The sequence below is a fragment of the Sebastes umbrosus genome, chromosome 14 (genome assembly GCF_015220745.1).
Source record: "Sebastes umbrosus isolate fSebUmb1 chromosome 14, fSebUmb1.pri, whole genome shotgun sequence".
Taxonomy (NCBI): domain Eukaryota; kingdom Metazoa; phylum Chordata; class Actinopteri; order Perciformes; family Sebastidae; genus Sebastes; species Sebastes umbrosus.
In genome coordinates this window covers 28,187,338-28,207,513 of record NC_051282.1, presented here as the reverse complement: position 1 = coordinate 28,207,513, position 20,176 = coordinate 28,187,338, and the positions used below count along the sequence as shown (strand labels likewise).

Here is a 20,176-nt window from a genome sequence, read left to right as displayed (position 1 = left end):
CCTTATGACTAAAGATTGAAGTCACACAAATAAACTCCTCTTTGTCAAAGCACTTTTTAGGAACCACTCAAATGCCCCCAAATCTTAATACGCCACCCAAAAAAAAAAGCACCTACGTGTTTGAATAGCAGTCTGGAGTCCACCTAGCCCAGCGCACTCTTCAAAAAGATGACCCCATCTAAAATAGCCCTCCACACAAAGACGGGTTCACAAGGCCTTCTGACAGCGGAGCGCCGCTGAGTGAGAGCCTCTTAGTTCTAAAGAGTCCAAAGGATGGCCTTCAAGTGTATGCACTGACCTTTGCTGATGAAAGGGCTGAAAATGGTATTTTAACAATATCATGATGCCCTTTCAATATGAAAGGCAGCGTAAGCAACACTCTTAGCAATGAAACTTTAAAAGGAGCGAGGGGTGGCAGAGGAGCGCCGTGTGCAGAATGTGTGTGAAGATAGCAGTGTGCATGTGTGTGAAGCTATAAGCCATTACATATTTAAATTAAATAAAGTATCATGTAATGTAGGCTGATGGCGTGCACTATGATCCTATAGCTTTCCTTACAGCTTACACAACTGCGTGTCTCCAACTGGATAGATTTAGTTTATGATGTTTGATATTAAAGTATAATCCTGGTGATATTCTGTTTTTTTTCTATCGTCAACAAATCCAATGAAAAGACCAAAACCTTGAAGGAGACGATCCGTTTAACAAGTCTGTGTAGCCAAAGCCATCCCAGTGATCCAGCATGCACAATACCAGAGCCCTGGCACACCTGAATGGAACGGGGCTGCTCTAATCATGGTTATTAATTACACCTGTGTTCACCCTGTGATGTCATGTCAACATGGCTGCTGTGAAAAAGGGAAGAGTGCAGTTTATTTTAGTCTTTTAATGAGATTTGTTGACAATAAGAAAAATGTAGTAAAACACTTGCCTTTAAAGAGTAGATGTTTCATTTTCTGACTATATATGATCAATGATTTTCGGTATTTTGGAGCTTCTAGTTTTATTTATAGCTTTTCATTTTACCTACAAATGAGTTCATACCTGAGATTTACCTGGTGGTGGTGTGACCTTCAGTGTGTATAAATATTATAAATTGTGTCGGGCAATTAAAGGATGGTTCACAATTTTTCAAATCTCTCTTACAACAATAGTCAGGTGCCTCTATTTTTTTATTTCCTGATGCATTATCAATGTAAGTGATGGTTAAAATCCCCTCGTTTTGTGCAAAAACATATTCCACTTTTTTCCTAAGCTCATATGAGGCTTCAGTCGTGTAACGCTGAATTCACAGCAGGCAGCAGCGAAGCGCGGCTCGTCGCAATAATTACATTTTTCTGCGGCCAGGAGGCGTGTTGATTTGAGGTGCAAATCACAAGTTTCATCGTGATATGATATTATTATATTGATTCTTTGGACAACGATACGATATTGGTTGATATCACAAAGTCTATTCAGAGGCCGGCGATCGATATGAGACGATATCATTTAACACAATCAGTTACATTTATATCAACTCACAGAAATTTGACAATTTTAATCTTTTTTAATAAAAAGAATAACTATAAAATGATGATTTCAAAGTAAAGGCGTATCTTAAAGATGATGATACATATCGATATTTTCACTTTGCATTGATGATACTGGATCGTTGATTATTGAATCGATATATCGATCCAGATCGATGTATTGTTACACCCCATAGTGTTAATGGATTTAAGGCAGGAAGACATTCTTTTAAACACAGGTCAACATGTCACAGGATCTGTTTACTGATTGGCTGCGGGTCCTCTCTGGCTGCACTTTCTGGCACCCAACTTTTATTTGGTTGCACTTCGCTGCAGAATCAGACGGCTGCAACTCGCTGAGCTGCAGCTTTTCATGGACATTGCATGGCAGCACTTCGTCGCTTCTCTGGTGTGAATTCGTTCTAAGTTAGACAAATCAAGTGGGTATCATCCAAAATAATTGTCTTTTTAGTACAAAATTCACTCTTTGTGTTTCCCTGTTGAGCTGCCATGGAAACATAGTAAGAAAAAGATGAATTTTGTACTAAATGTCTAACTTTGGAAGATACCCACTTGATTTGTCTAACTTACAAATTACATTTTTGCACACAATGAGGACTGTGGATTGTGTCCATCACTTACTTTACAGATGCACTATAGGACGGGGTGTTTTAATGACCCGTATGAACAGGAGGAGTGATTAAAGCAGAACCTGTTAAAATGTTCATACGGGCACCTGACTTTTGTAATAAGACAGACTTGAAAATATGTGAACCTCTCCTTTAAAAGGCAGAATTTAATCCTAAAGCCTGTAATTTACATTCATGTTTTCAGCCACCCTGTGAGACCCTAACTGAGTCGGAGCAAAAGAGCCCATTACACTCACACACAGTTCATGAAGGGCCACAGGAGGCCCGACGGTTAACCGTGTAAACAGCTGGCTCAAATGTACTTATGGCACGCATTCGCCAAAACGTCTCATTAACACACACTTAGATACGCTCCGTCTCTCTCTCTCTCTCTCCCTCTCTCTCCCTCTCCCTCTTAGAGTAAAACACACAGAGGCTCTGGTGGCCAAATTAATGCTGCATGTTTTAATTTCCAACAGGGAGTAAATTAAGAGCTGATAATGGATGCAAATCTTGCGGAGATTTCTCACCGGATCCAACGAGTTGCACTCTCCGCAGCGGGGGTGTGTGTGTGGTGAGATTTACTCCACACACACACACACACACACACACACACACATCCCCTAACCTCCCCCATCACAAGACACACACAAAAACCATAGGAAGCCATTTGCTAATTTGAAAAATAGAACATTTTAATAAAGGCTACATCTCTTCATAATTACAATAATTAAAGTACCGAGGCATCTTTTTCAACTGAGCTCTATAGAACGCATAATTTACAGTTTACAAGTGGAGCCAAGGAAGCCATGAAAAATATTATAAAACATAAAACATGATGAAACGGATACTAAAAGGCATAAAAATATCTTTTCAACATAAGGCCCCTTGTGAAAACCAAGGGAGTAATAGGACCCTGAAAACTGGGTAAAACACGGCAAGAATCCATGTAGGCACAGCTACTGTACTCGATTCAAACACTATGGACATAGTGTCTATAATATATATATATATATATATAGATATGTATATATATGTATATATATCACCACCATCATTATCACCTGCAGCTCATAGTGCAGGTTTAATACACACAGAGTAACCCTACTCTAAAGCAACTCAGTCACACAATCACATAGGTAAGCACGTTGGGGAGCACGTTATAGAGCTTTTTGTTGGTAAATATTAATATGGGTGTAAACACATTTTGGGGACTCTAGGACCTGTTCAGGGCAGTTTCCTCTTTAGTAAATACGTAGGCTATTTGTGCGATGCCTGCGCCACTGAAACAAAGGCACTAAGACGCGACAGATCAAGGCTAGCTGGGCAGCGTCCCAGAGTTGGGAATTAAAACGTTTAATAGCATTTTTGTTCCTCTTTTCTTTTTTTTTTCATTTCTTCGTAGTACACTCTGAGCAGATGGGGACACGGCCACAAACAGCACTGCAGTAGTAAATATATTATCAAACTTTGTTTTAAGTGATAAGAGAGCCATTCTCAAAGCTTCAGCAGTAAAGCTCTCCAAAGCCAAGAGATCGGACGTGATGTCCCGCTAAAACCTCCAAGAACAGGAGTGGATTTGTTTTTTTTAAAGAGGTATTTTTGAAGTTTACAGTTCAATATGAGGGGCAGAAAATGAATAAAACCCATTTCCTTTGCTTGAGAACTGACGCTCAGAAGGGAAGAAAAATAAAATCACGGATGTGGGAAAAATTGGAGAAGTTTCTCCAACTCCAAGCAGCTTGTCCATGGAGGAATAAGAAGAGTCGGGGCTGGGACATTTCCAATAAATAGCAATAGAAATCTTTACACAGCAATACGAGCATCACAATACAATGCAATGTACATGTATATCTGCATATACATATTAGCGGTTGTGCTAGTGGGATGCTAGCACAGTGCGGGGTTGGGTAGGCGGTCAAGTCTCAGATTTGAACCCGCCTGCCCCCGCTTCTTTGAGGAGTGGTCATTCACCTAGAGTCTCTGTAGAGTTTTCTCTTCTGGAAACACGGAGACGTTTCAGTCCAGCAACACACAAGTCTTTTATTTTCTTCACTTCGAGGCAGGGCTCTTCACGTGATAGTCCTGTAATAGCGATGACTTGTCCTCCTTGTCCATCGTGCGTCCAGATCCATCTGCCCAAAACCTCGTTGACATTCCTTCAACTGCGTCTCCAGTCGTAGCTTAAAAAGACATACGCTCTGTGTGTGTGTGAGCATACGAAGGGAGTACATCCATGGAGGTGTGAAGCGTCTGTATAATCCACAACAGCATGGAGGGTGTAGGGGGAGGGGAGGGGGGGGGGAGGTCTCACTCCATCCTCTCCACCTTGCCCAGGATCTTGCCCTCGTAGGTGGGCAGCAAGGAGCCGTCGTCTGACACCTCCTCGAACACCGCACCACACTCAAACTCATCGCTGGCCTTCTTGAAGTAGTACCTGCAACAGAGAGACGAGAAGAGAGAGTTAACACCCAAAGTCTTCATGACTCAAGAAACATTAAAGCTTCAATAGCCAATCATGTTTTGGCATCATTGGGCAAAAATACCATAATAACCTTTCAGCATATTGTAATTCAAGTGTTCCGAGAGAAAACTAGACTTCTGCTTTCAGGCTTTGACCAATCACAGGTCATTTCAGAGAGAGAGAGAGAGCGTTCCTATTGGCTGTGCTCCGGCTGGTGGGCGGTGCTTGGTATTTCCTCAAAAGATCTCAACGTGGCTGCCGGGTCACAAACTTTCTGCCTAATTTGACCGTTTGGTCGGAGTTTGCGAAAGATTGACTCGTGGCTCTCATGGACAACAGCTGGACGGCAGACTCTAGATCGGCTCTGATTGGTTGTTTTCCTCCGGTCTGTGTAATCCTGCAGATGCTATTAGGAGCATCGGAGGAAACCAGAGGCACATGATTTTTTTTCAGATTACCTGTCTCATGCACTACTGTCTGTCAGGATATAGCGACCATTTTATAAAAATAACTTTTTAAAATCATATTTGCTCCATTCTCTCCTACTTCAACTTTAAGCTTTCTGAGATAAAAGACCTTAAAAGTCAAACAGCTTGTTGCCGCCTCCTTTGACCTTTTTTTTTTAAACATGATGCCTCATTTCCGCCATCCATGAAAAGCCACTCGGTACACAATCAACCGAGCCTGCTGAGCTACAGACTGACTTCTCTGGCTGGGGTGGAACCTGCTGCTAAAAAGTCTAAAATAAGACGCTCCCTCCCTCTATTCCTTCTCTTTCCCTTTCCTTTCCTTTTACTCCATCGTGTTGTTGGGAGTTTGGCCCCGGCTAACAGGGGCCAATTAGGCCAGCGTGCAAATGAAGGGGTCCTTTGACAAAGGCTGAAATTTTGGGTGCCTGCAAGTCTGCCTGTCATTAACCCCCCGACTCCTACACACCCACGTTAGGAGGACACACATGCACGGGCTTTCACTCGCTCCTCGTCGCCGTTTCATTATTACGGGGGGGACAAAGGAAAGAACGGAGACAAAGTGGAGGAGGAGAAAGAGGCGAGCGGTACACTGTGTCCTTCCTTACCCCCGTTGATAGCGTGAGCTCTCGCTGGGAGCTATAGGAAGGGCAGCCGACTGACAACTTTCTCTGTGTGTGTGTGTGTGTGTGTGTGTGTGTGTGTGTGTGTGTGTGTGTGGGGAAGAAAAAAGTAAAATCTAAGGAGGGGCTTCTCGTCAGCCATGACTTCACTGGGCCATTAATGATGCAACCCCCCCATCCTCATTTTAGAGGAAGAGAAACCAGCAGGGGTGGGCTGGTTGGGGTGTCTCAGAATCCACTCATTAACTATGTAATGGAAAAATGCCTCCATTCGCTCCATGTGTGGGGTGACTGGAATGCGGGTATGTTTGTGAGCATTTTGTTTTTAATGAGACGGGAGGCTGACAAAGTCGAAACATGCAATACTTATAAAACGAGAGCTATAGCGCACCGAGTGCACATGCGCCGCTCCGATCAGCGCGAGGGTGGTCAGCCGCTAATAAAAAACAGAAACACAGGAAGGCTTCAACTAAACGGAGTACAAGAGGTCTCTCTCAGGAAAATAAAAGCGAGTAAATAGATAAATAAGAGGACATGAAAGAGCACGAGACACGCCTGATAATTGTATCCTCCTTTCCTATCTGGAGGAGGAAGGGAAAAAAAAAAAGAAAAAGAAAAAGTGGAGCCGTCCTACTCTTTAAAAAAAAGCTTCAAAGAGCCATGATCTTTTTCTGCTGAGAGAGACAGACAGAGACAGAGAGAGCCTGAATTTCCACTGGAACATGTTTTATGTGGCTAGATCTGTTTTTCCCCCCTTCTCCCCTTCTCTCTCTCTCTCTCTCTCTCTCCGTTCGCACTGACATCTGGCACCAATATCGTCTGGCAGGGCCCGGCAGTACTGTTCTTTGTTGAACCGCTGCCATGTTGAAATGACCCAACTCCACACATTCTCTGGCTGCTATTAAAGCGCCGCGCGGCTCTCTCTCCAAAAAATGTGGATGGTATGACACAGGAACAGAGACAGCGAGCCAGAGAGAAAGAAAAGAGAGGTGGGTGAAGACGGGGTGGTGGTGGTGGGGGGAGCAAACAGACAGATGTGGAGAACTTGGAGCTAAATGCTTGTCACATTTGTTGATTCCAAAAAACGCTGCACACATCTGGACAGGAAGACGTTGCTTTTTTCCGCTCAAAAAATAGTTTGATAACTGTAATTATTAACACAATACTCGAAGCTGTGCTTATCCCAGAGACCAGGGCAGCCTAAACAATACACGTTTGATCTTAACGCCAACTGGAAAGGAGCAATCAAGAATAAAAATCTCTCTCTCTCTCTCTCTCTGCAAACACACATCGAAGCAGCGGCGGCGGCCTCAGCCGCGGCCCTGAAGTACAGCAAACAAGCGAATCTGGCATTTAACAATCTGCCTTTCAAAAAATATCCATAAAATGATTACAACATGTGTAAACATTGTGCATGTTCAACGCAAACACACACACACACACACACACACACACACACCAGGGCAGGAAAAAAAAAACGAGTCCCTGATAGCATCAGTGAAGAATTTGCACGCTGGCCATTTGTGTGAGTCTTTGTTGGTTGAAATGAAAGAGGCCGGGGCTTCAAAGCCGTGTGTATTAAGTGTGCCTTAGCATGGAAATCAATACCAGATGGGACCCAAATCGCTGCAGTTCAAACTCTTCCACTAACCCCCGCACCACCCACCCTCCCTCTTGTCCTTTCCTTTTCATTGCACCCCCCCTCCACCACAGAGGACTCCATCTGACTGCACACACACATAGAAACAAACGGTGATAACGGTGCCCCACATAGACACGGATAAACACCAATAAAACATATCAGATCTTTCTGGTCACACAGGCGCTGACCACATTTTACCACGAGATGCCGGTGTAGCTTGTAGCCTTTCAGCTAGCTAACATTTCAGTTTGTGGTTTCCTTTAACCCGGCCAGGTGAGATTCATCTGAAATAGTTTGATCTTAAATGTCAGATGACACTACGGCGACAGCCACACTATTACGTTTTGAAAACGCAAAACCTTTGCTGTGTTTATGCCTGGCGTTCACGCTACTCCGGCGTTTTCAAGCCCTTAAAAATGGACACATTTGAAAACGCTGTTGTAAAAACTCTGGGGTTGCGTTTCAGTCTGGACGGGCAGAAACAGAGAACTTTAAAAACAATGACGCAGACACACATGATCGCTTCTCGATGCGGTCTCATCGGTCACGACGTGTCCGTCCCCTGATTCGTCCCACCCCCATCACTTTTTTCCGGAAGAAACCAAATGACATCAGCCTCGACAACTTCAAAAAGGATAACGAATTACAAGCGTTGCTTTGCGTTTATTCCAGTGTCCAGCGGCGTTATCAACCCTACGAGGAGCAGTCATGTGATATGTGTTTTGAGGCGTGGTAGTATGGATGGAGATCATTTTCGTTTTAAAACATATCAGTGTGGATGTAGCTTAATGATCTCAGACTTCAAACTCAAGCCATAAAGCTCCCGTACCACTGAAGATACTGAGACCTGTATGGCGTCTGCAAGTTTTGTTTATACTCCGAAAGGCGACAGTTTGTTCTCAATCATTTGTTTTTACATCAAGGCCGACGAACTGATAACGTTTTATTGCCGGCAATCACGATGTCACAGAAGCACACCGGTGGCAAAAGTTCACATCACATCACTCTTGTGAAACTTTAAACCGACGTCTCTGTGTGTAATCTGATTTCTACACACCTGTAGTTGCCCTTCTTGCGGAGCTGCTCCTTGAAGTGGCCGAGGGTGAGACTGTGGCTCTTCATGTTCCTCCGGTAGGGGATCTCCTCGCCACAGAAGAAATACGTCACCACTGTCTCGCCTCCTGAACCCTTTTTACACTCCTTCACCCTGAAAGTAGACAAAAGGAAGGGTGTGTTAGAAGGAGTGGACACAACACACGATATATTTAACAAGATCAAAAGAGAAATTGGAAGCGGAGCAAAGCTTCTACTTTAACAGCGATCTAGCAGCAGAGATACAGTAGCCCGGCTGAGGAAGAACACTAGTGAGCGAGTGACCTAGTGCCATCAGTAAGTGTGTACATATGTGATGTGTGTGCATGGAGAAGGGGCACAGTATTATCAATTCCCCTTCAGCTATGTCCAAGGCTTTGTAGGCCCACTTCAGAGGAGCTCTCTTTGCAAAGCTCTGCTCGCCCCAGCCGACTGCCAGCTCACTGAAGGACAGCCAATAAAAAATGATACATATATATATGAAAGGGATGTCTCAGTCAGGTGGTGCGGTGACTACACAACTCCCCACACACCAGCGCAAACACGCAACATTCATGCAAACAGAGGCAGAGCTGGGCATCTGTGTGCAAAAAGCTTAAAATAAGCTTTGCAAAAAAAGGGGGTCACCTTCTCTGTTGAGTGACTGTATGTGGGCGTGCACATGTGCGATGTGTATGTTATGCACATGTCTTTCTCCCTAACATGTGCGGTGAGCAGTGCAGGAAGAGTTAAAAGGGTAGAAGTACACTGCAAGGTGGAGGTTATGGCTGAGAGGAGGAGGAAGAGGAGCAGAGAGGAGGAGAGGAGAGGGAGGGCGGGACGCTAGAGGCATCGTACTCTTCTGATTGGAGACCGGGGCTGGTTGAGAGGAGGCCAGCGGGGCTGGGATTGGCTAGAGACAGAGGGACGGACCCCTCACCCTGGACAGGCACTAGGTGGCTCTTCTCTTGCTGGAGACTGGACATTGGATGCCTGGGAAGACATGTCAACTTGAATTATTAAGAGCAATAATAATATATTTCAAAAAACTAGAAATCATAAGCAAGGAAGAAAGCAAACAAATATTCAACTCTCTAGTTTCTGTGTACCTTTGCTTGGTGGTCTTGGTGGAGACCTCCTCCAGCCGGCGGCAGGCCTCCTCCAGCTGGGCCAAAGTGTTGGGAGGGGGCAGGGGAGGCATGGCCGGGTCCTGGATGAATGGCTGGGCCGGCTGGTGGCTGCGTAGGTGGCCACAGCTTCCGCCGCCACCCCACGTGTGCGTCTGCGCAGAGGAGCCTCCGAAGGATTTCTTGGTGCTCTGGTTACTGAGAGGGAGGAAGGAAATAAGATATCAACAACATGCAATGATGGAACGTAAATTAGGATATCTTAGACGAAAATGAAACTTAGGTTAAAAACTAGGACTGTCAAAGTTAACGCATTTTAACGCCACTAATTTCTTTAATTCCAAAGAAATGTAACTTTCTTTGGAAGCTAAATAACGCTCCAAACTTTACTGATTAACAGCCCTAGTAAAAACCAAAGCACTCCAGGTACCAGCAGCTTCTTACCTGTGAGACTTGTGCCTGCCTTGCCGTTTACTTTCCAGGATCCACTGCAGCACGTTCTGGGTGGGGTCTGTCGTGTCGCTGGGCAGCTGTAAGGGCCCGCAGTCGTCCATACACCTCTCCGCTACTCCATCCTCAGCCCCTGAACGACACACACGCCTGGACAGAGAGCTGGAACGCCTGAAAGGAAGCAAGAGAGAGAGAGTTAGTATTGTTTATTGTTATGCAACACAAGAAAACCAGATATAAATGAGACATGAATTCAAAAGAGTTGTTTGGAACTGACCCGACGCTGTCGTCTGGTGAGACGGCGCCACACATCTCTCGGCCCAGGCTGCGGCTGCGCTGGTAAGGCTGGCACTCGCCGCCGCTGCCGCTGCTGGAGCACAGACCGTGCACCCTGAGCGCCGCCTCCCGTTCGATCTGCTCCTTCGTCTTGGGACTGCCGTGGTGGTGGATGTAGTGGTGGTGGATGTGTTTTGTGCTCTGCCGGCTCACGAGAGTCCTGCCGGGGCCCAAGGCCAGAGCGATGGCCGCTTGGTCGGGACTAGAACTGGAGGGCCCCGTCCTGACCAGGGCCTTGATTCCGAAGCCTGCCCGTGTGATGGGCCGGTGCTCTGGGGAGCTGGAGCGAGGCGAGTGGCGGATGACGGCGGGGGACTGGCAGCCGGGGGTCTTCAGGACGCGGGACAGGTGTTCGTCCAGAATGGCCTGGGGGTCCTCGTCAGAGGAGCCGGGGAGGAGGGTCAAGGGGTGGGGGGAGAGCTGGGGAGCACTTCCCATCATCTCCGTGTCTTCTTTTTCCTCCTCCTGGTAACAAGAAATACAAAATCATCAACTGAGGAACTACATAAAAACACCTTATGGCCGGTCCAGACCGCCCGCGTCTCTTCTACAGATTCGAGGTCACGCCTATTTTTACCGCGAGCGGTTCACAGCAACAACTGACGGTGAAAGTGATCTTTTGACTGTATATTGACATCATACCAGCAACATTACTAGTTTCAATGTCTAGACATCTGTAGAATATGTCACAGACAGTGAAAGTGATCTTTTGACCGTATATTGACTGAAGATTGAAGATTTATTTATATACCTTATAACACTTCCTGCTTTCGTTTCAAAATAAAAGCCCTCAAGCATTTTTTTTTTTGTGGACAGAATTCCTTCATTTGTTAACACAAGAATGAATATAGTACGTGGTTTTAATGTGGATTATAACTATTATTTACAAATAAGCACACGCTTCTTAACCTTTTTCTGTCTAAAATAAATATATATGGCACTTATAATGAAATGAAATGACCATTATGAAAGGCAAACTCTATGTAGAAAGAAAGGGCTGGCAGTAACAGCAGCAGAAACGCTGCCAGTGTGGACACCCCATGTGTGAGACACGCACTGCTCATGCGGGCAGTGCGTCCCCACCGTTCCAGTAGATTTTTCCAGTAATCTCATATACAAACCTCCTGAATCTGCTGCAGCTTCTCCTCCAGAGAGTTGAGGGTGTCCTGCTTTCTCTTCAGGCTCTCCAGGCGGGAGATGAGCTGGGCTGCAAACTCTGACGGCTCCATCGGGACCATCTCCTTGGGAGGACGGCGAGTACGCTTTTGAAGAGAAGGAGATATGTTAGCTATTGTATCATGTGTCATCCCTCCACGACCAAGATACCCTCCTCAGCTTCTACAAAGACAGCCGTACTCCTCTCCCCTTCATCGGTCTACATTGTTCTCCACCAGCGCCTGCTCCACCATTGGTGGTACTGATCAGGGCTCTCTCTCATAGGCACCCAGGGCTACGGGGTTGTTTCAAGGGGCGGCGGGGCCTGGTGTACGGTCATGCTGGGCTAGGCCTCGGCTGGTTCCCTCTGTCATCATCAGCAGGCCTCTTTAAAGTCAGCTCACTTCAAAGGCTTCCTCGTCAAATATCAAACACTCAGTGGGGGGAGAATAGGGCGGTGGAGGGAGGGATGGAGGGATAGATAGATGGGAAGCAGTGGCTTTACATCTAGGAATAAAAGCCACATATCGACAGGGGGTGGAAGAGAACTCCAGGGAGGAAAGGATGAGGGATTAAAAAAAAATGGGAGAAGTTGAGATGCAGAGATGTGTGCTCGCAAAGGGGGGGGGGGGGGGGGGGGGGAAGAAAGAGAAAATGAAGAGAGGGAAGGATTGAAGGAAAGAGATAAAGGTGCCAAAAAAAGGATGGGAGATCAGAAAGGTTGAGGCAATTTATTCCCCCCCTTGTCACACACTGGGCACCTTTGAGGTACAGTATAGTGACACTATGAGAATATGTGTGTGCGTGTGTGTGTGTGTGTCTGTGTGTGTGCACATCTTAAATTATTTGCATTTTTGCACAGGGGCTTTCTTGATTTTTCTTTTTTGTTTCTCCCATCCCTTTGTAGTAGGGATGAAGGGGAGAAAAAGAGTGAGAGAAAGAGGCGCTGTCTGATGGAGCCCGGGGCTGGTGCACCATGGGAATGGAAGCCATCGCCAAAAATCAGACGGGAAACCAAAACAAGAATAAAAGCGAAAAAATAAAGCAAAAAGGGGGACAGCGAGAGAAGAGCGGCGAGAAACAATCTGTGGATGTTTTCCCTCATGCAAGTTTCTGCACGTCTCATTATTTGACAAAAAGGGGTGAGGGGATGGGGGGGGGGGGTTACGTCAAGTTTATTTCACAAGCTCAGTTTCGGACTTTCGCTCCTGTTCTTCTCTCAGCCCGAAGCCTTAAAACTCCCCTCTGACCCACTGAGAGCTCACATGACACGCTCAAACTCTTCCCTAAGATCCCTCACTTTTAGGGGAGGGGGGGCTGGTTGAGTGTGTGTGTGTATGTAGGGGGGGGGAAAGGGGGCCAGCTCTGTTGGAAGTTGTCACTTCCCTGTGCATTTGCTCCATTCATCCTCAGATCAAAGCGCTGCGTGTGCATGTGTGTGTGCATGTGCGTGTGAATGTGTCTGAGTATCTTTGTGTTTTTGTTGGGGCTGATTTCAGAGCCCTCGGGATAAAGCGGCAGAGATCTTCCTCATTTCTCCCTTTTTCTCCATATTTACAGCATCGGTAGGGAAGGAAAAAACCCCGGTGTGTTCCGAGCGCCGCGGCGATAAACAGCTTAGAGACCCCCCTCGTCTCCCGCAGACTTCAAGGAACCCTAATGGGGGTGTAGGTGACACCAAAGGTAGCGAGGGGGCTTGTGTGTGTGCACATATGTGTGTGTGTTTCTGTGTGTGTGTGTGGGAGGCTGGGTCTTTGACGTTACTCTTCAGATCTTTGCTGGTGTTGTTGAATTGCCGAATACAGTTTGCGCGGTACTATTCATAGAACCAAGAGAGAGACCCGGAACAGAGGGTGGTATGGAAATTACACTGTGGGACCCAGGTTCAAAAAGACTTGTGTGTGCGCATTTGTGTGTGTGTGTGTGTGTTTGTGTACTTACAGGGAAAGCAGGCAGAGAGACTTGGCTGTTCATCCTCATGTTGCGCTGCATCTCCCTCTGTAGCTGTTTCTTTGAGCCCAGTTTATACGGAGGGATGCCATCTCTGAGGGGGACAGACGCAACACAAAAAGGTCAATTACCCAATCAGATACATCATTTAAGACCAAACAGCCAATCAGGAAGGAGCTTATTAGGTGACTGGGTAGATCAAACGCAGCTCAAGCCAGAATTCATCTAATCAATTAATTCTCCCGTCCATTTTGTTTTCCATCTAAAGACTCAGGAGGTAAATCACGCCAGTGTTTCTGGTCTCGTTTGTGTGTCGGAGCAGACCGGGTTTCGTGGTTGGGAGTGAGGTGGTAGGAGGTTTTGTTTGCCCTAGAAATGACACTCATTTTCATCTCTGGCTCCGGTACAGAACTGCTGGCTCTTTCCTTTCAACACAACACACTCTGCAGTCAGCGTGCTCTACCGGCCAAAAGTGGTGTCAGCATTAGCATTCCCCTGCTGACTTTTTAACGTTGAGCTGAGGACACCGTTAGCATTAGCAACTCATTATACATATTCAAAGAGTTACTGCAGGACAGGACCCAAGGGTGCAGCTAACCTGGTTAAATCTATGTGAGGGACTGAACGGCTGACTGGCTCAAAAATGTTAATCAAACAACAAAAAAAACAGCAAAGCTTCAAACCGAAGCACTTGACAGTGTGAAACAAGCGTCTTTTCTCCATGTTAAACAGCAGTTTCCTGGTGACCTAGCCTAACTGAGGAGCACTTTTCCACTTTTGCTTTGAAATGCCACAGTCATGCGCATAAGCAACACCCCCCCTCCCCTCCCCTCCCCACCCTTCCTCCTCCTCCTCCTCCTCCTCCTCCTCCTCCCAATCTTCATTTGGCAAGCGTTGCCGCAGCCAGCCTCTGATCTCCGCACATCAAAAGGCTGGTTTGTAAGATAAGGTAATGTTTGAAGTCTGCGCAGCTGCATTCCCCAGCGTCCAAGCAAATCCATAAATAAGATATAAGCAAAAATCCCCCCTCCGCCACCGCTCTCTTTTCTCTTCCCACCCAACCGCCTCCTCCCCCCGGTGCTTTTTTCCCTTTTCTATTCTTTTTCTTTATCTGTAAATGAGATTCAAATGTTTATGGGTCCTTTTAACTGACCTAAAGAGAGACAGATATTCTGATCAAGGCCAGAGTGGGCAGGAACTGAGGTGTGTGTGTGTGGGGGGGTTGTGTGTCCCCGTGGCCAGGGCTTTGTCACGGCACCGGGCAAAGTACAGCAGAATAGGACTATATGGGCCTCGGCCTCTTTGAAGCAAGGCCGTCTACAGATATGTTGTAAAAAAAATAAACTCTTTATAGCTGCCATATTTATGTGCAGCCCAGCCCACTGGTTGCACTGAACATCCCAGTCTTTAGCTTGGTCATGGTTAACCTCGCTGTTTCGGCGGTGACATCACCCACGTAGGCCTTGACGCCTCCCATGTGAGATGAGGTAAAGAAGAACTTGTACCAAGTTTTTCTCTGCTTTCTGTTCCAAAAGCCAGCTGACCTCCCGAGCGCCGCTCTTGGCCTTGAGCTGTGCACCACGCAATGACTTCATAGCGCCCTGTCACTTGAGAGACACGTGATTACGCCAAGTAATCCTTTTGAAGAACGAGGCTCCGGGCACATACACAGATAAGCACAAACCACATGTGGACAGAAGCACGACGCTTGTGCACAATTCTTTTTTTTTTGTGCTGAAACGATTAGCCAATTCCCTGATTAGTCAGTCCTGAGGCGGTTAATCAGCAACAGTTTTATGATAATTGACCGATACGTCATTTAGCGAGAAAAAGTGCCAAACATTTGCTCACTTTAAGGTCATTAACATGTGAATTTTTCTCGGTTTCATTGAGTCAGACAAAACAAATTAGCAAGAACAGACATTTTATAGACTAAACTGAGCTTAATCACTTAATCCAATGAAGTAATAACCAGATATGGAAGCTAACAGTTGCAGCCCTACTAGAGCTGCAACGATTAATCGATTAGTTGTCAACTATTAAATTAATCGTCGAGTAGTTTTTTAAGAAAAAAAAAGTCTAGATTCTCTGATTCCAGCTTCTTAAATGTGAATATTTTCTGGTTTCTTTACTCCTCTATGACAGTAAACTTAATAACTTTGAGTTGTGGACAGAACAAGACATTTGAGGACGTCATCTTGGACTTTGGGACACACTGATCAAACATTTTATAGACCAAACAACTAATCAGTTAATCAAGAAAATAATCATAGTTGCAGCCCTAAACCCTACACTACTTTGTGAAACTATCTTAATAACAGTGTCAGCTGATGTGAAGCCTCTATACTCATTCCCATGTTCAACTCACAAAGTCGCTCTTCATTTACACTATATTGTTAAAAGAAAAGAGTCTATAATACAGGGATGGGACTTGGCACTGACTCACGCCTCGTCCCGGCCGCTCCAGTGCATCTTAAAGTGTTTCCAAGTGGCCACAATTCACCAATATTCCCACTACATCAAACCATTCTCCCAGTTTGGCTACGACTCCCAACAGCCAGTTGAAGGAAGGTGTCACAGACCTGATTTCACTCATTCGTTGGCACACACACTCATGTTTGGTTAATATTCACTTACACACTGCTGTCAGTCACGGACATGGCGTCGTCCGTCAAGGCGTCACTGGACACCTCGCTGTCGTAGGTGCTGCTGACGGGGGCGAAAGAGCCCACATGGCAGGGGTTGAGCGAGTCTCCTCTCTTGTACGATCTGGGGGGGGGAGGTTACAACAACACACAAGTCAGATTAATGCTAATACAACACTGTGAAACAGTATCCAACAGGTGGGTGACAAAGACAGGTTGCATCTTCTGACACTGAAGAGGTTGATTCATGTGTGACCTTGTCTGCTGCTGCTACCAACAACAACAACAACTACACCCTGTAATGAATGAATGTGACTCTGGCAACCTCCACCCTTCAAACACAAGTTCATCTGCACTGAGAAAGCTGTGGTTTTCTCTCCTTATGCCCCATTTATGGCTTCTTAAATAGCCCCACAATTTCTCTCTTTCCACTTCTCTCATTCACACTCACTCTTTCCTCGCCATTCATCTCCCGCTGTGCATGCATTCTTGCCATGGTACAGGAGGAGGAGGAGGAGGAGGAGAAAATGGGGGGAGTGACCGAAAGAGGAGGAAAAAAAAGTATAGAGCGGAAGCATGAGAGTGTGTCAGAGAAGGGAGAGGAAAAAAAAAAAGAGGGGGGAGAGACCCAGCAGGACTAAAGCTGTAGGCCCCCAGCTCCAGGCTGACCTTCAGAGGGGCTTGCAAAGAGTCAGGTATTTAACACAGCTGGCCTTGCATTCTTCCCTCCCTGCCTCTCTCTCTCTCACCCCCCTCATTTATCCTTTCTCCTCCCTCCCTTTCTTTCATGAGGTGCACTCCCCCACCCTCCCCTCTTTCTCTGTCCTTCCTTTCCGCTCTCTTTCCCCTCACTTTCGCTCCAAAAGCATGCCTCGTAGTCCCCATCCCTGAGTTTTCAAAAGGAGAAAAGATAAAAGTGGAGAAGGCAGGGAAGGGGGGGGGGGGGAATCAGAGGAGAATTGACGCAAACAAGAAAAGAGGGAAGAAAGAAGAGGGTTTGGGTGGGGAGGCGGTGGTGGAGGAGGAGGGTGTTGATTCTGTACTGTAGCTGCTGCCGCTCAGGGTTTGTTTTTAAAAAAAGTCAGATGAGAGGAGGTGAGGAGAGGGAAGCGGAAAAGAGAGGAATGGGTTCCACATGTTTCAAATCTGTTAAGGTGACAAGGGGGGGGGGGGGGCTTCATGTTAAAAGAGGACTTGAGCATCACACTGTAGGAAAGTCTCCACAACAAGCTGTCCAAAGCAGGTTGACTGTCAGCCTGTCATACTCCTAAAAGTTAACTTTGTGCAACTTATAATTCACTTTAACAACAAACTATTTTAAATGAAAAACCTTGATTTTAAAGCTCTATAAACTCCTCAAGAAAAGCATCATTTGGGATGCATGTTTCAATGTGCACTTTGATTTTTACTCTTTTAAATAAGCATCAAAATGAAGCTTATAGAAACATCAACATCAAAGGTTGATCTGCTATAGATTTATATCTCTCTCTCTCGCTGCGCCAAAGGGCTTGAGGACAGTGTGGTACAGGAGGAGGAGGCATAGCATAGCAATGTCATCATCTATTATTTGCTGGCTGGGGCCAGAGCCAGCCGTGCTCTGTGAACTTTTCCCGTGGAAGACGATCCCTCATTCTGCTCAACTATTTCAAAGCCCCGGAAATCCAGGCGAGCGCCAGCAGAGGGCTGCTAGTGCTGCTAGTGCTGCTGCTGCTGCTGCTGGAGATGGTGAGAGTGGCCAGAGAGAGCCAGGGAGGGACTTCTCTACTAACTTTAAGTGATTTTGGAGAAGAAGCACTTTTACGCATGAGGAAAAGGGGTTTCCAGTTGCCTGCAATGTAATATTTATACTTATAGAGCATGCATTCAATGATTTTCTCACATCAGTCCTATGGTTTGGCTGCCAGGCCAACCAGTCTGTAGTAAAATCCATAGTGTCTTTACAATAGGGCCCTGAAAATCTTTGCCTTTCTGCAAATACATCATGAGACTACAGAGCTGTAGCAGATCCACCAGAGCAGCTTCAAGTGACAATTGTAAAGTTCACTTAAAATCTGCTGCAAACTTTTACCACCTTTAAGAGAGCAACCAAATCTATTAAATCCTCTATTAAATAAACCATGAATGAATGCATTTTTAAGATGAATACAGTTTTAAAAACAAGGTGTTGCAGCCATACCTGTATCCCCTCTCCATCACCTCCACCGCTCTCATGGACACGGTGGTGGTCTTCTGCACCTTCACCGACGCCGACAATCCAAGCAGCGCTTTGGCTTTGAAATCACAACTCCACTCCTCCTCCTCGTTGAGCGTGGGCAGGTATCCACACACAACTTTCAGGTCGCCCAGCAGCCCGTTGGAGTTGACGTGATTGGGGTTTTCTCCTCCGGTTCTCACGTACTCCAGGTAAATGTCAGAGGTCAGAAACATCTGGTATGCGTTCTCCTCCATGTCGCTCTGGATCTCCAGCTGCGCCTGGTCGAACATCGCAGAGTCGATGTGTTGCCTCTTGATATTATCCCGTATGAAGGTTTTAGTCGCAGGCTTCAGCTGCTTGGCCACAATGCTGTTGTTCTCGATGTAGCGCTTGTAGATTGCTTTGGCGACTCGCTGCGTTTTGGTATCCTTTAGGTCCATTTGCCTGAAGCCATTGCAGGCGAACCAGAAGTCTAAAGTGTCCACGCATTTCTCCCTCTCCAGGAAGGTCCGAAAAAGAAGTGCACCGTCCTGGTCTCCGAGGAGGGAGTGCAACGACTTTGTCCACCTTGAGAGAGGAGAATCCGGGGATGCACTGCCCTCCGGCTCCCCGAGACCATCCTCGTTCCTCCGGGTTACAGAGGATCCAGGAGAGCCGAGGAGCACAGCAGACTTGGGGGGTTTCATCATGGAGAGTTTGCCGGGGTAGCAGGGCGCCTCGCCCTCCTCCCCCGGCACTGGGGGTCGAGGAGCATCTTCTCGGAAACTACTGGAGATGTGGTCCATAAGCGGCCGGCTCATGGCTCTCTGGAGGCAGCAGCAGCCGCAGCAGGAGGATGGAGGAGAGTGTGTTTGTCCGCCTCCTCGGAGCTTCTACTGTAATCTCCTCACTCTCTTCTGTCAGCGGGGGAGCTTCTCTCTGGCTGCTCGGCTTCTCTCTGAAAACACACAAAGTATTGATCTAATCAAAACCAGATCCGCCCAAAACTTCAAAGAGAAGGAGAGAGAGACGCAGTCAGAGAGCACTTCTTCTTCTTCTTCTTCTTCTTCTTCAGAGAAAGAGAGAGGGAGAGGGGGAGAGAGAGAGGGAGCGACAGAGAGAAAGAGAGAAAGAGAGAGAGAGAGTGAAAGAGAGAGAGATGAGAGAGAGACAGAGAGAAAGAGAGAGAGATGAGAGAGAGACAGAGAAAGAAAGAGAGATGAGAGAGACAGAGAGAAAGAGAGAGACAGAGAAAGATGAGAGAAACAGAGAGGGATGAGAGAGAGATAGAGATGGGAGAGAGAGAGAGAGAGCGGGATGAGAGAGAGAGAGAGAGAGAGAGATGAGAAAGACAGAGAGAGAGACAGAGAGAGAGAGAGAGAGAGATGAGAAAGACAGAGAGAGAGACAGAGAGAAAGAGAGAAAGAGAGAGAGAGAGAGAGAGAGAGAGAGAAAGAGAGAGAGAGAGAGAGACAGAGAGAAAGAGAGACAGAGAGAGAGAGAAAGAGACAGAGAGAAAGAGAGACAGAGAGAGAGAGAGAGAGAGAGAGAGACTAGTTCACAGGGAGAGAAATGGGGAGAAATCGCTGCAGCAGCATCATTATTACATAAACAGCATTTCTATCATCTCAACCTGTGATTTTATACTGAATTAACTATTTAACAGTGATTTCTCACATTGCACAGTGGAGGAAAAAAAACCCACCATCATCATCTTCTTCTTATAAGTACATGTGTGTCAAGCGGGGCTATGACCTGAGCACCATTAATAAGTCATTAATCCTTCAAACGGCTTTATTAGAGCTTCCGGATCCATCACGCCTGATGTCAGCATGCTTTACTGCACAATGCAACCACATGTCCTCCTCTATCCATCTATACCATCATCCACATGTCCTCCTCTCTCTCTATATATACCATCATCCCATCCATCCAT

General features: G+C 46.3%; 2 protein-coding genes across 3 annotated transcripts in view; both read right to left on the bottom strand.

Moving 5' to 3' along the window:
• Window positions 1-2,811: 2,811 nt before the first annotated feature.
• On the bottom strand, window positions 2,812-19,061 carry LOC119501424 (axin-2-like). 2 transcript variants are annotated; one of them, XM_037791754.1, is made up of 10 exons: window positions 18,244-19,061; window positions 16,060-16,191; window positions 13,414-13,516; window positions 11,439-11,579; window positions 10,259-10,782; window positions 9,976-10,152; window positions 9,514-9,729; window positions 9,263-9,397; window positions 8,391-8,540; window positions 2,812-4,574 (listed from the first exon to the last, which is right to left on the bottom strand). In XM_037791754.1, exons 1-10 carry the CDS (start codon window positions 19,059-19,061, stop codon window positions 4,448-4,450), a joined length of 2,523 nt encoding a protein of 840 aa, XP_037647682.1. In that variant the 3' UTR covers window positions 2,812-4,447. The 2 variants fall into 2 exon arrangements, with proteins under 2 accessions (XP_037647682.1, XP_037647683.1); XM_037791755.1 differs by lacking the exon at window positions 2,812-4,574 and having other exon boundaries at window positions 8,409-8,540; window positions 9,172-9,397.
• Window position 19,062: 1 nt separating this feature from the next.
• The window catches only part of cep112 (centrosomal protein 112), a 148,976-nt gene continuing 147,862 nt past the window's right edge, over window positions 19,063-20,176 (bottom strand). Inside the window, exon 28 of the transcript XR_005209821.1 lies at window positions 19,063-19,198. The gene's annotated coding sequence lies outside the window, so the exon portion shown is untranslated. The remainder of the gene's footprint in view (window positions 19,199-20,176) is intronic.

Excerpts from the sequence above, each read along its gene's own strand:
- LOC119501424 (XM_037791754.1), bottom strand. The coding sequence starts at position 19,061 with ATGAGCCGGCCGCTTATGGACCACATCTCCAGTAGTTTCCGAGAAGAT. Across the intron at positions 16,192-18,243 it reads GTGATGGAGAGGGGATACAG|ATCGTACAAGAGAGGAGACT; the intron begins GTATGGCTGCAA and ends TCCCCCCCCCAG. Across the intron at positions 4,575-8,390 it reads CGCAAGAAGGGCAACTACAG|GTACTACTTCAAGAAGGCCA; the intron begins GTGTGTAGAAAT and ends TCTCTGTTGCAG.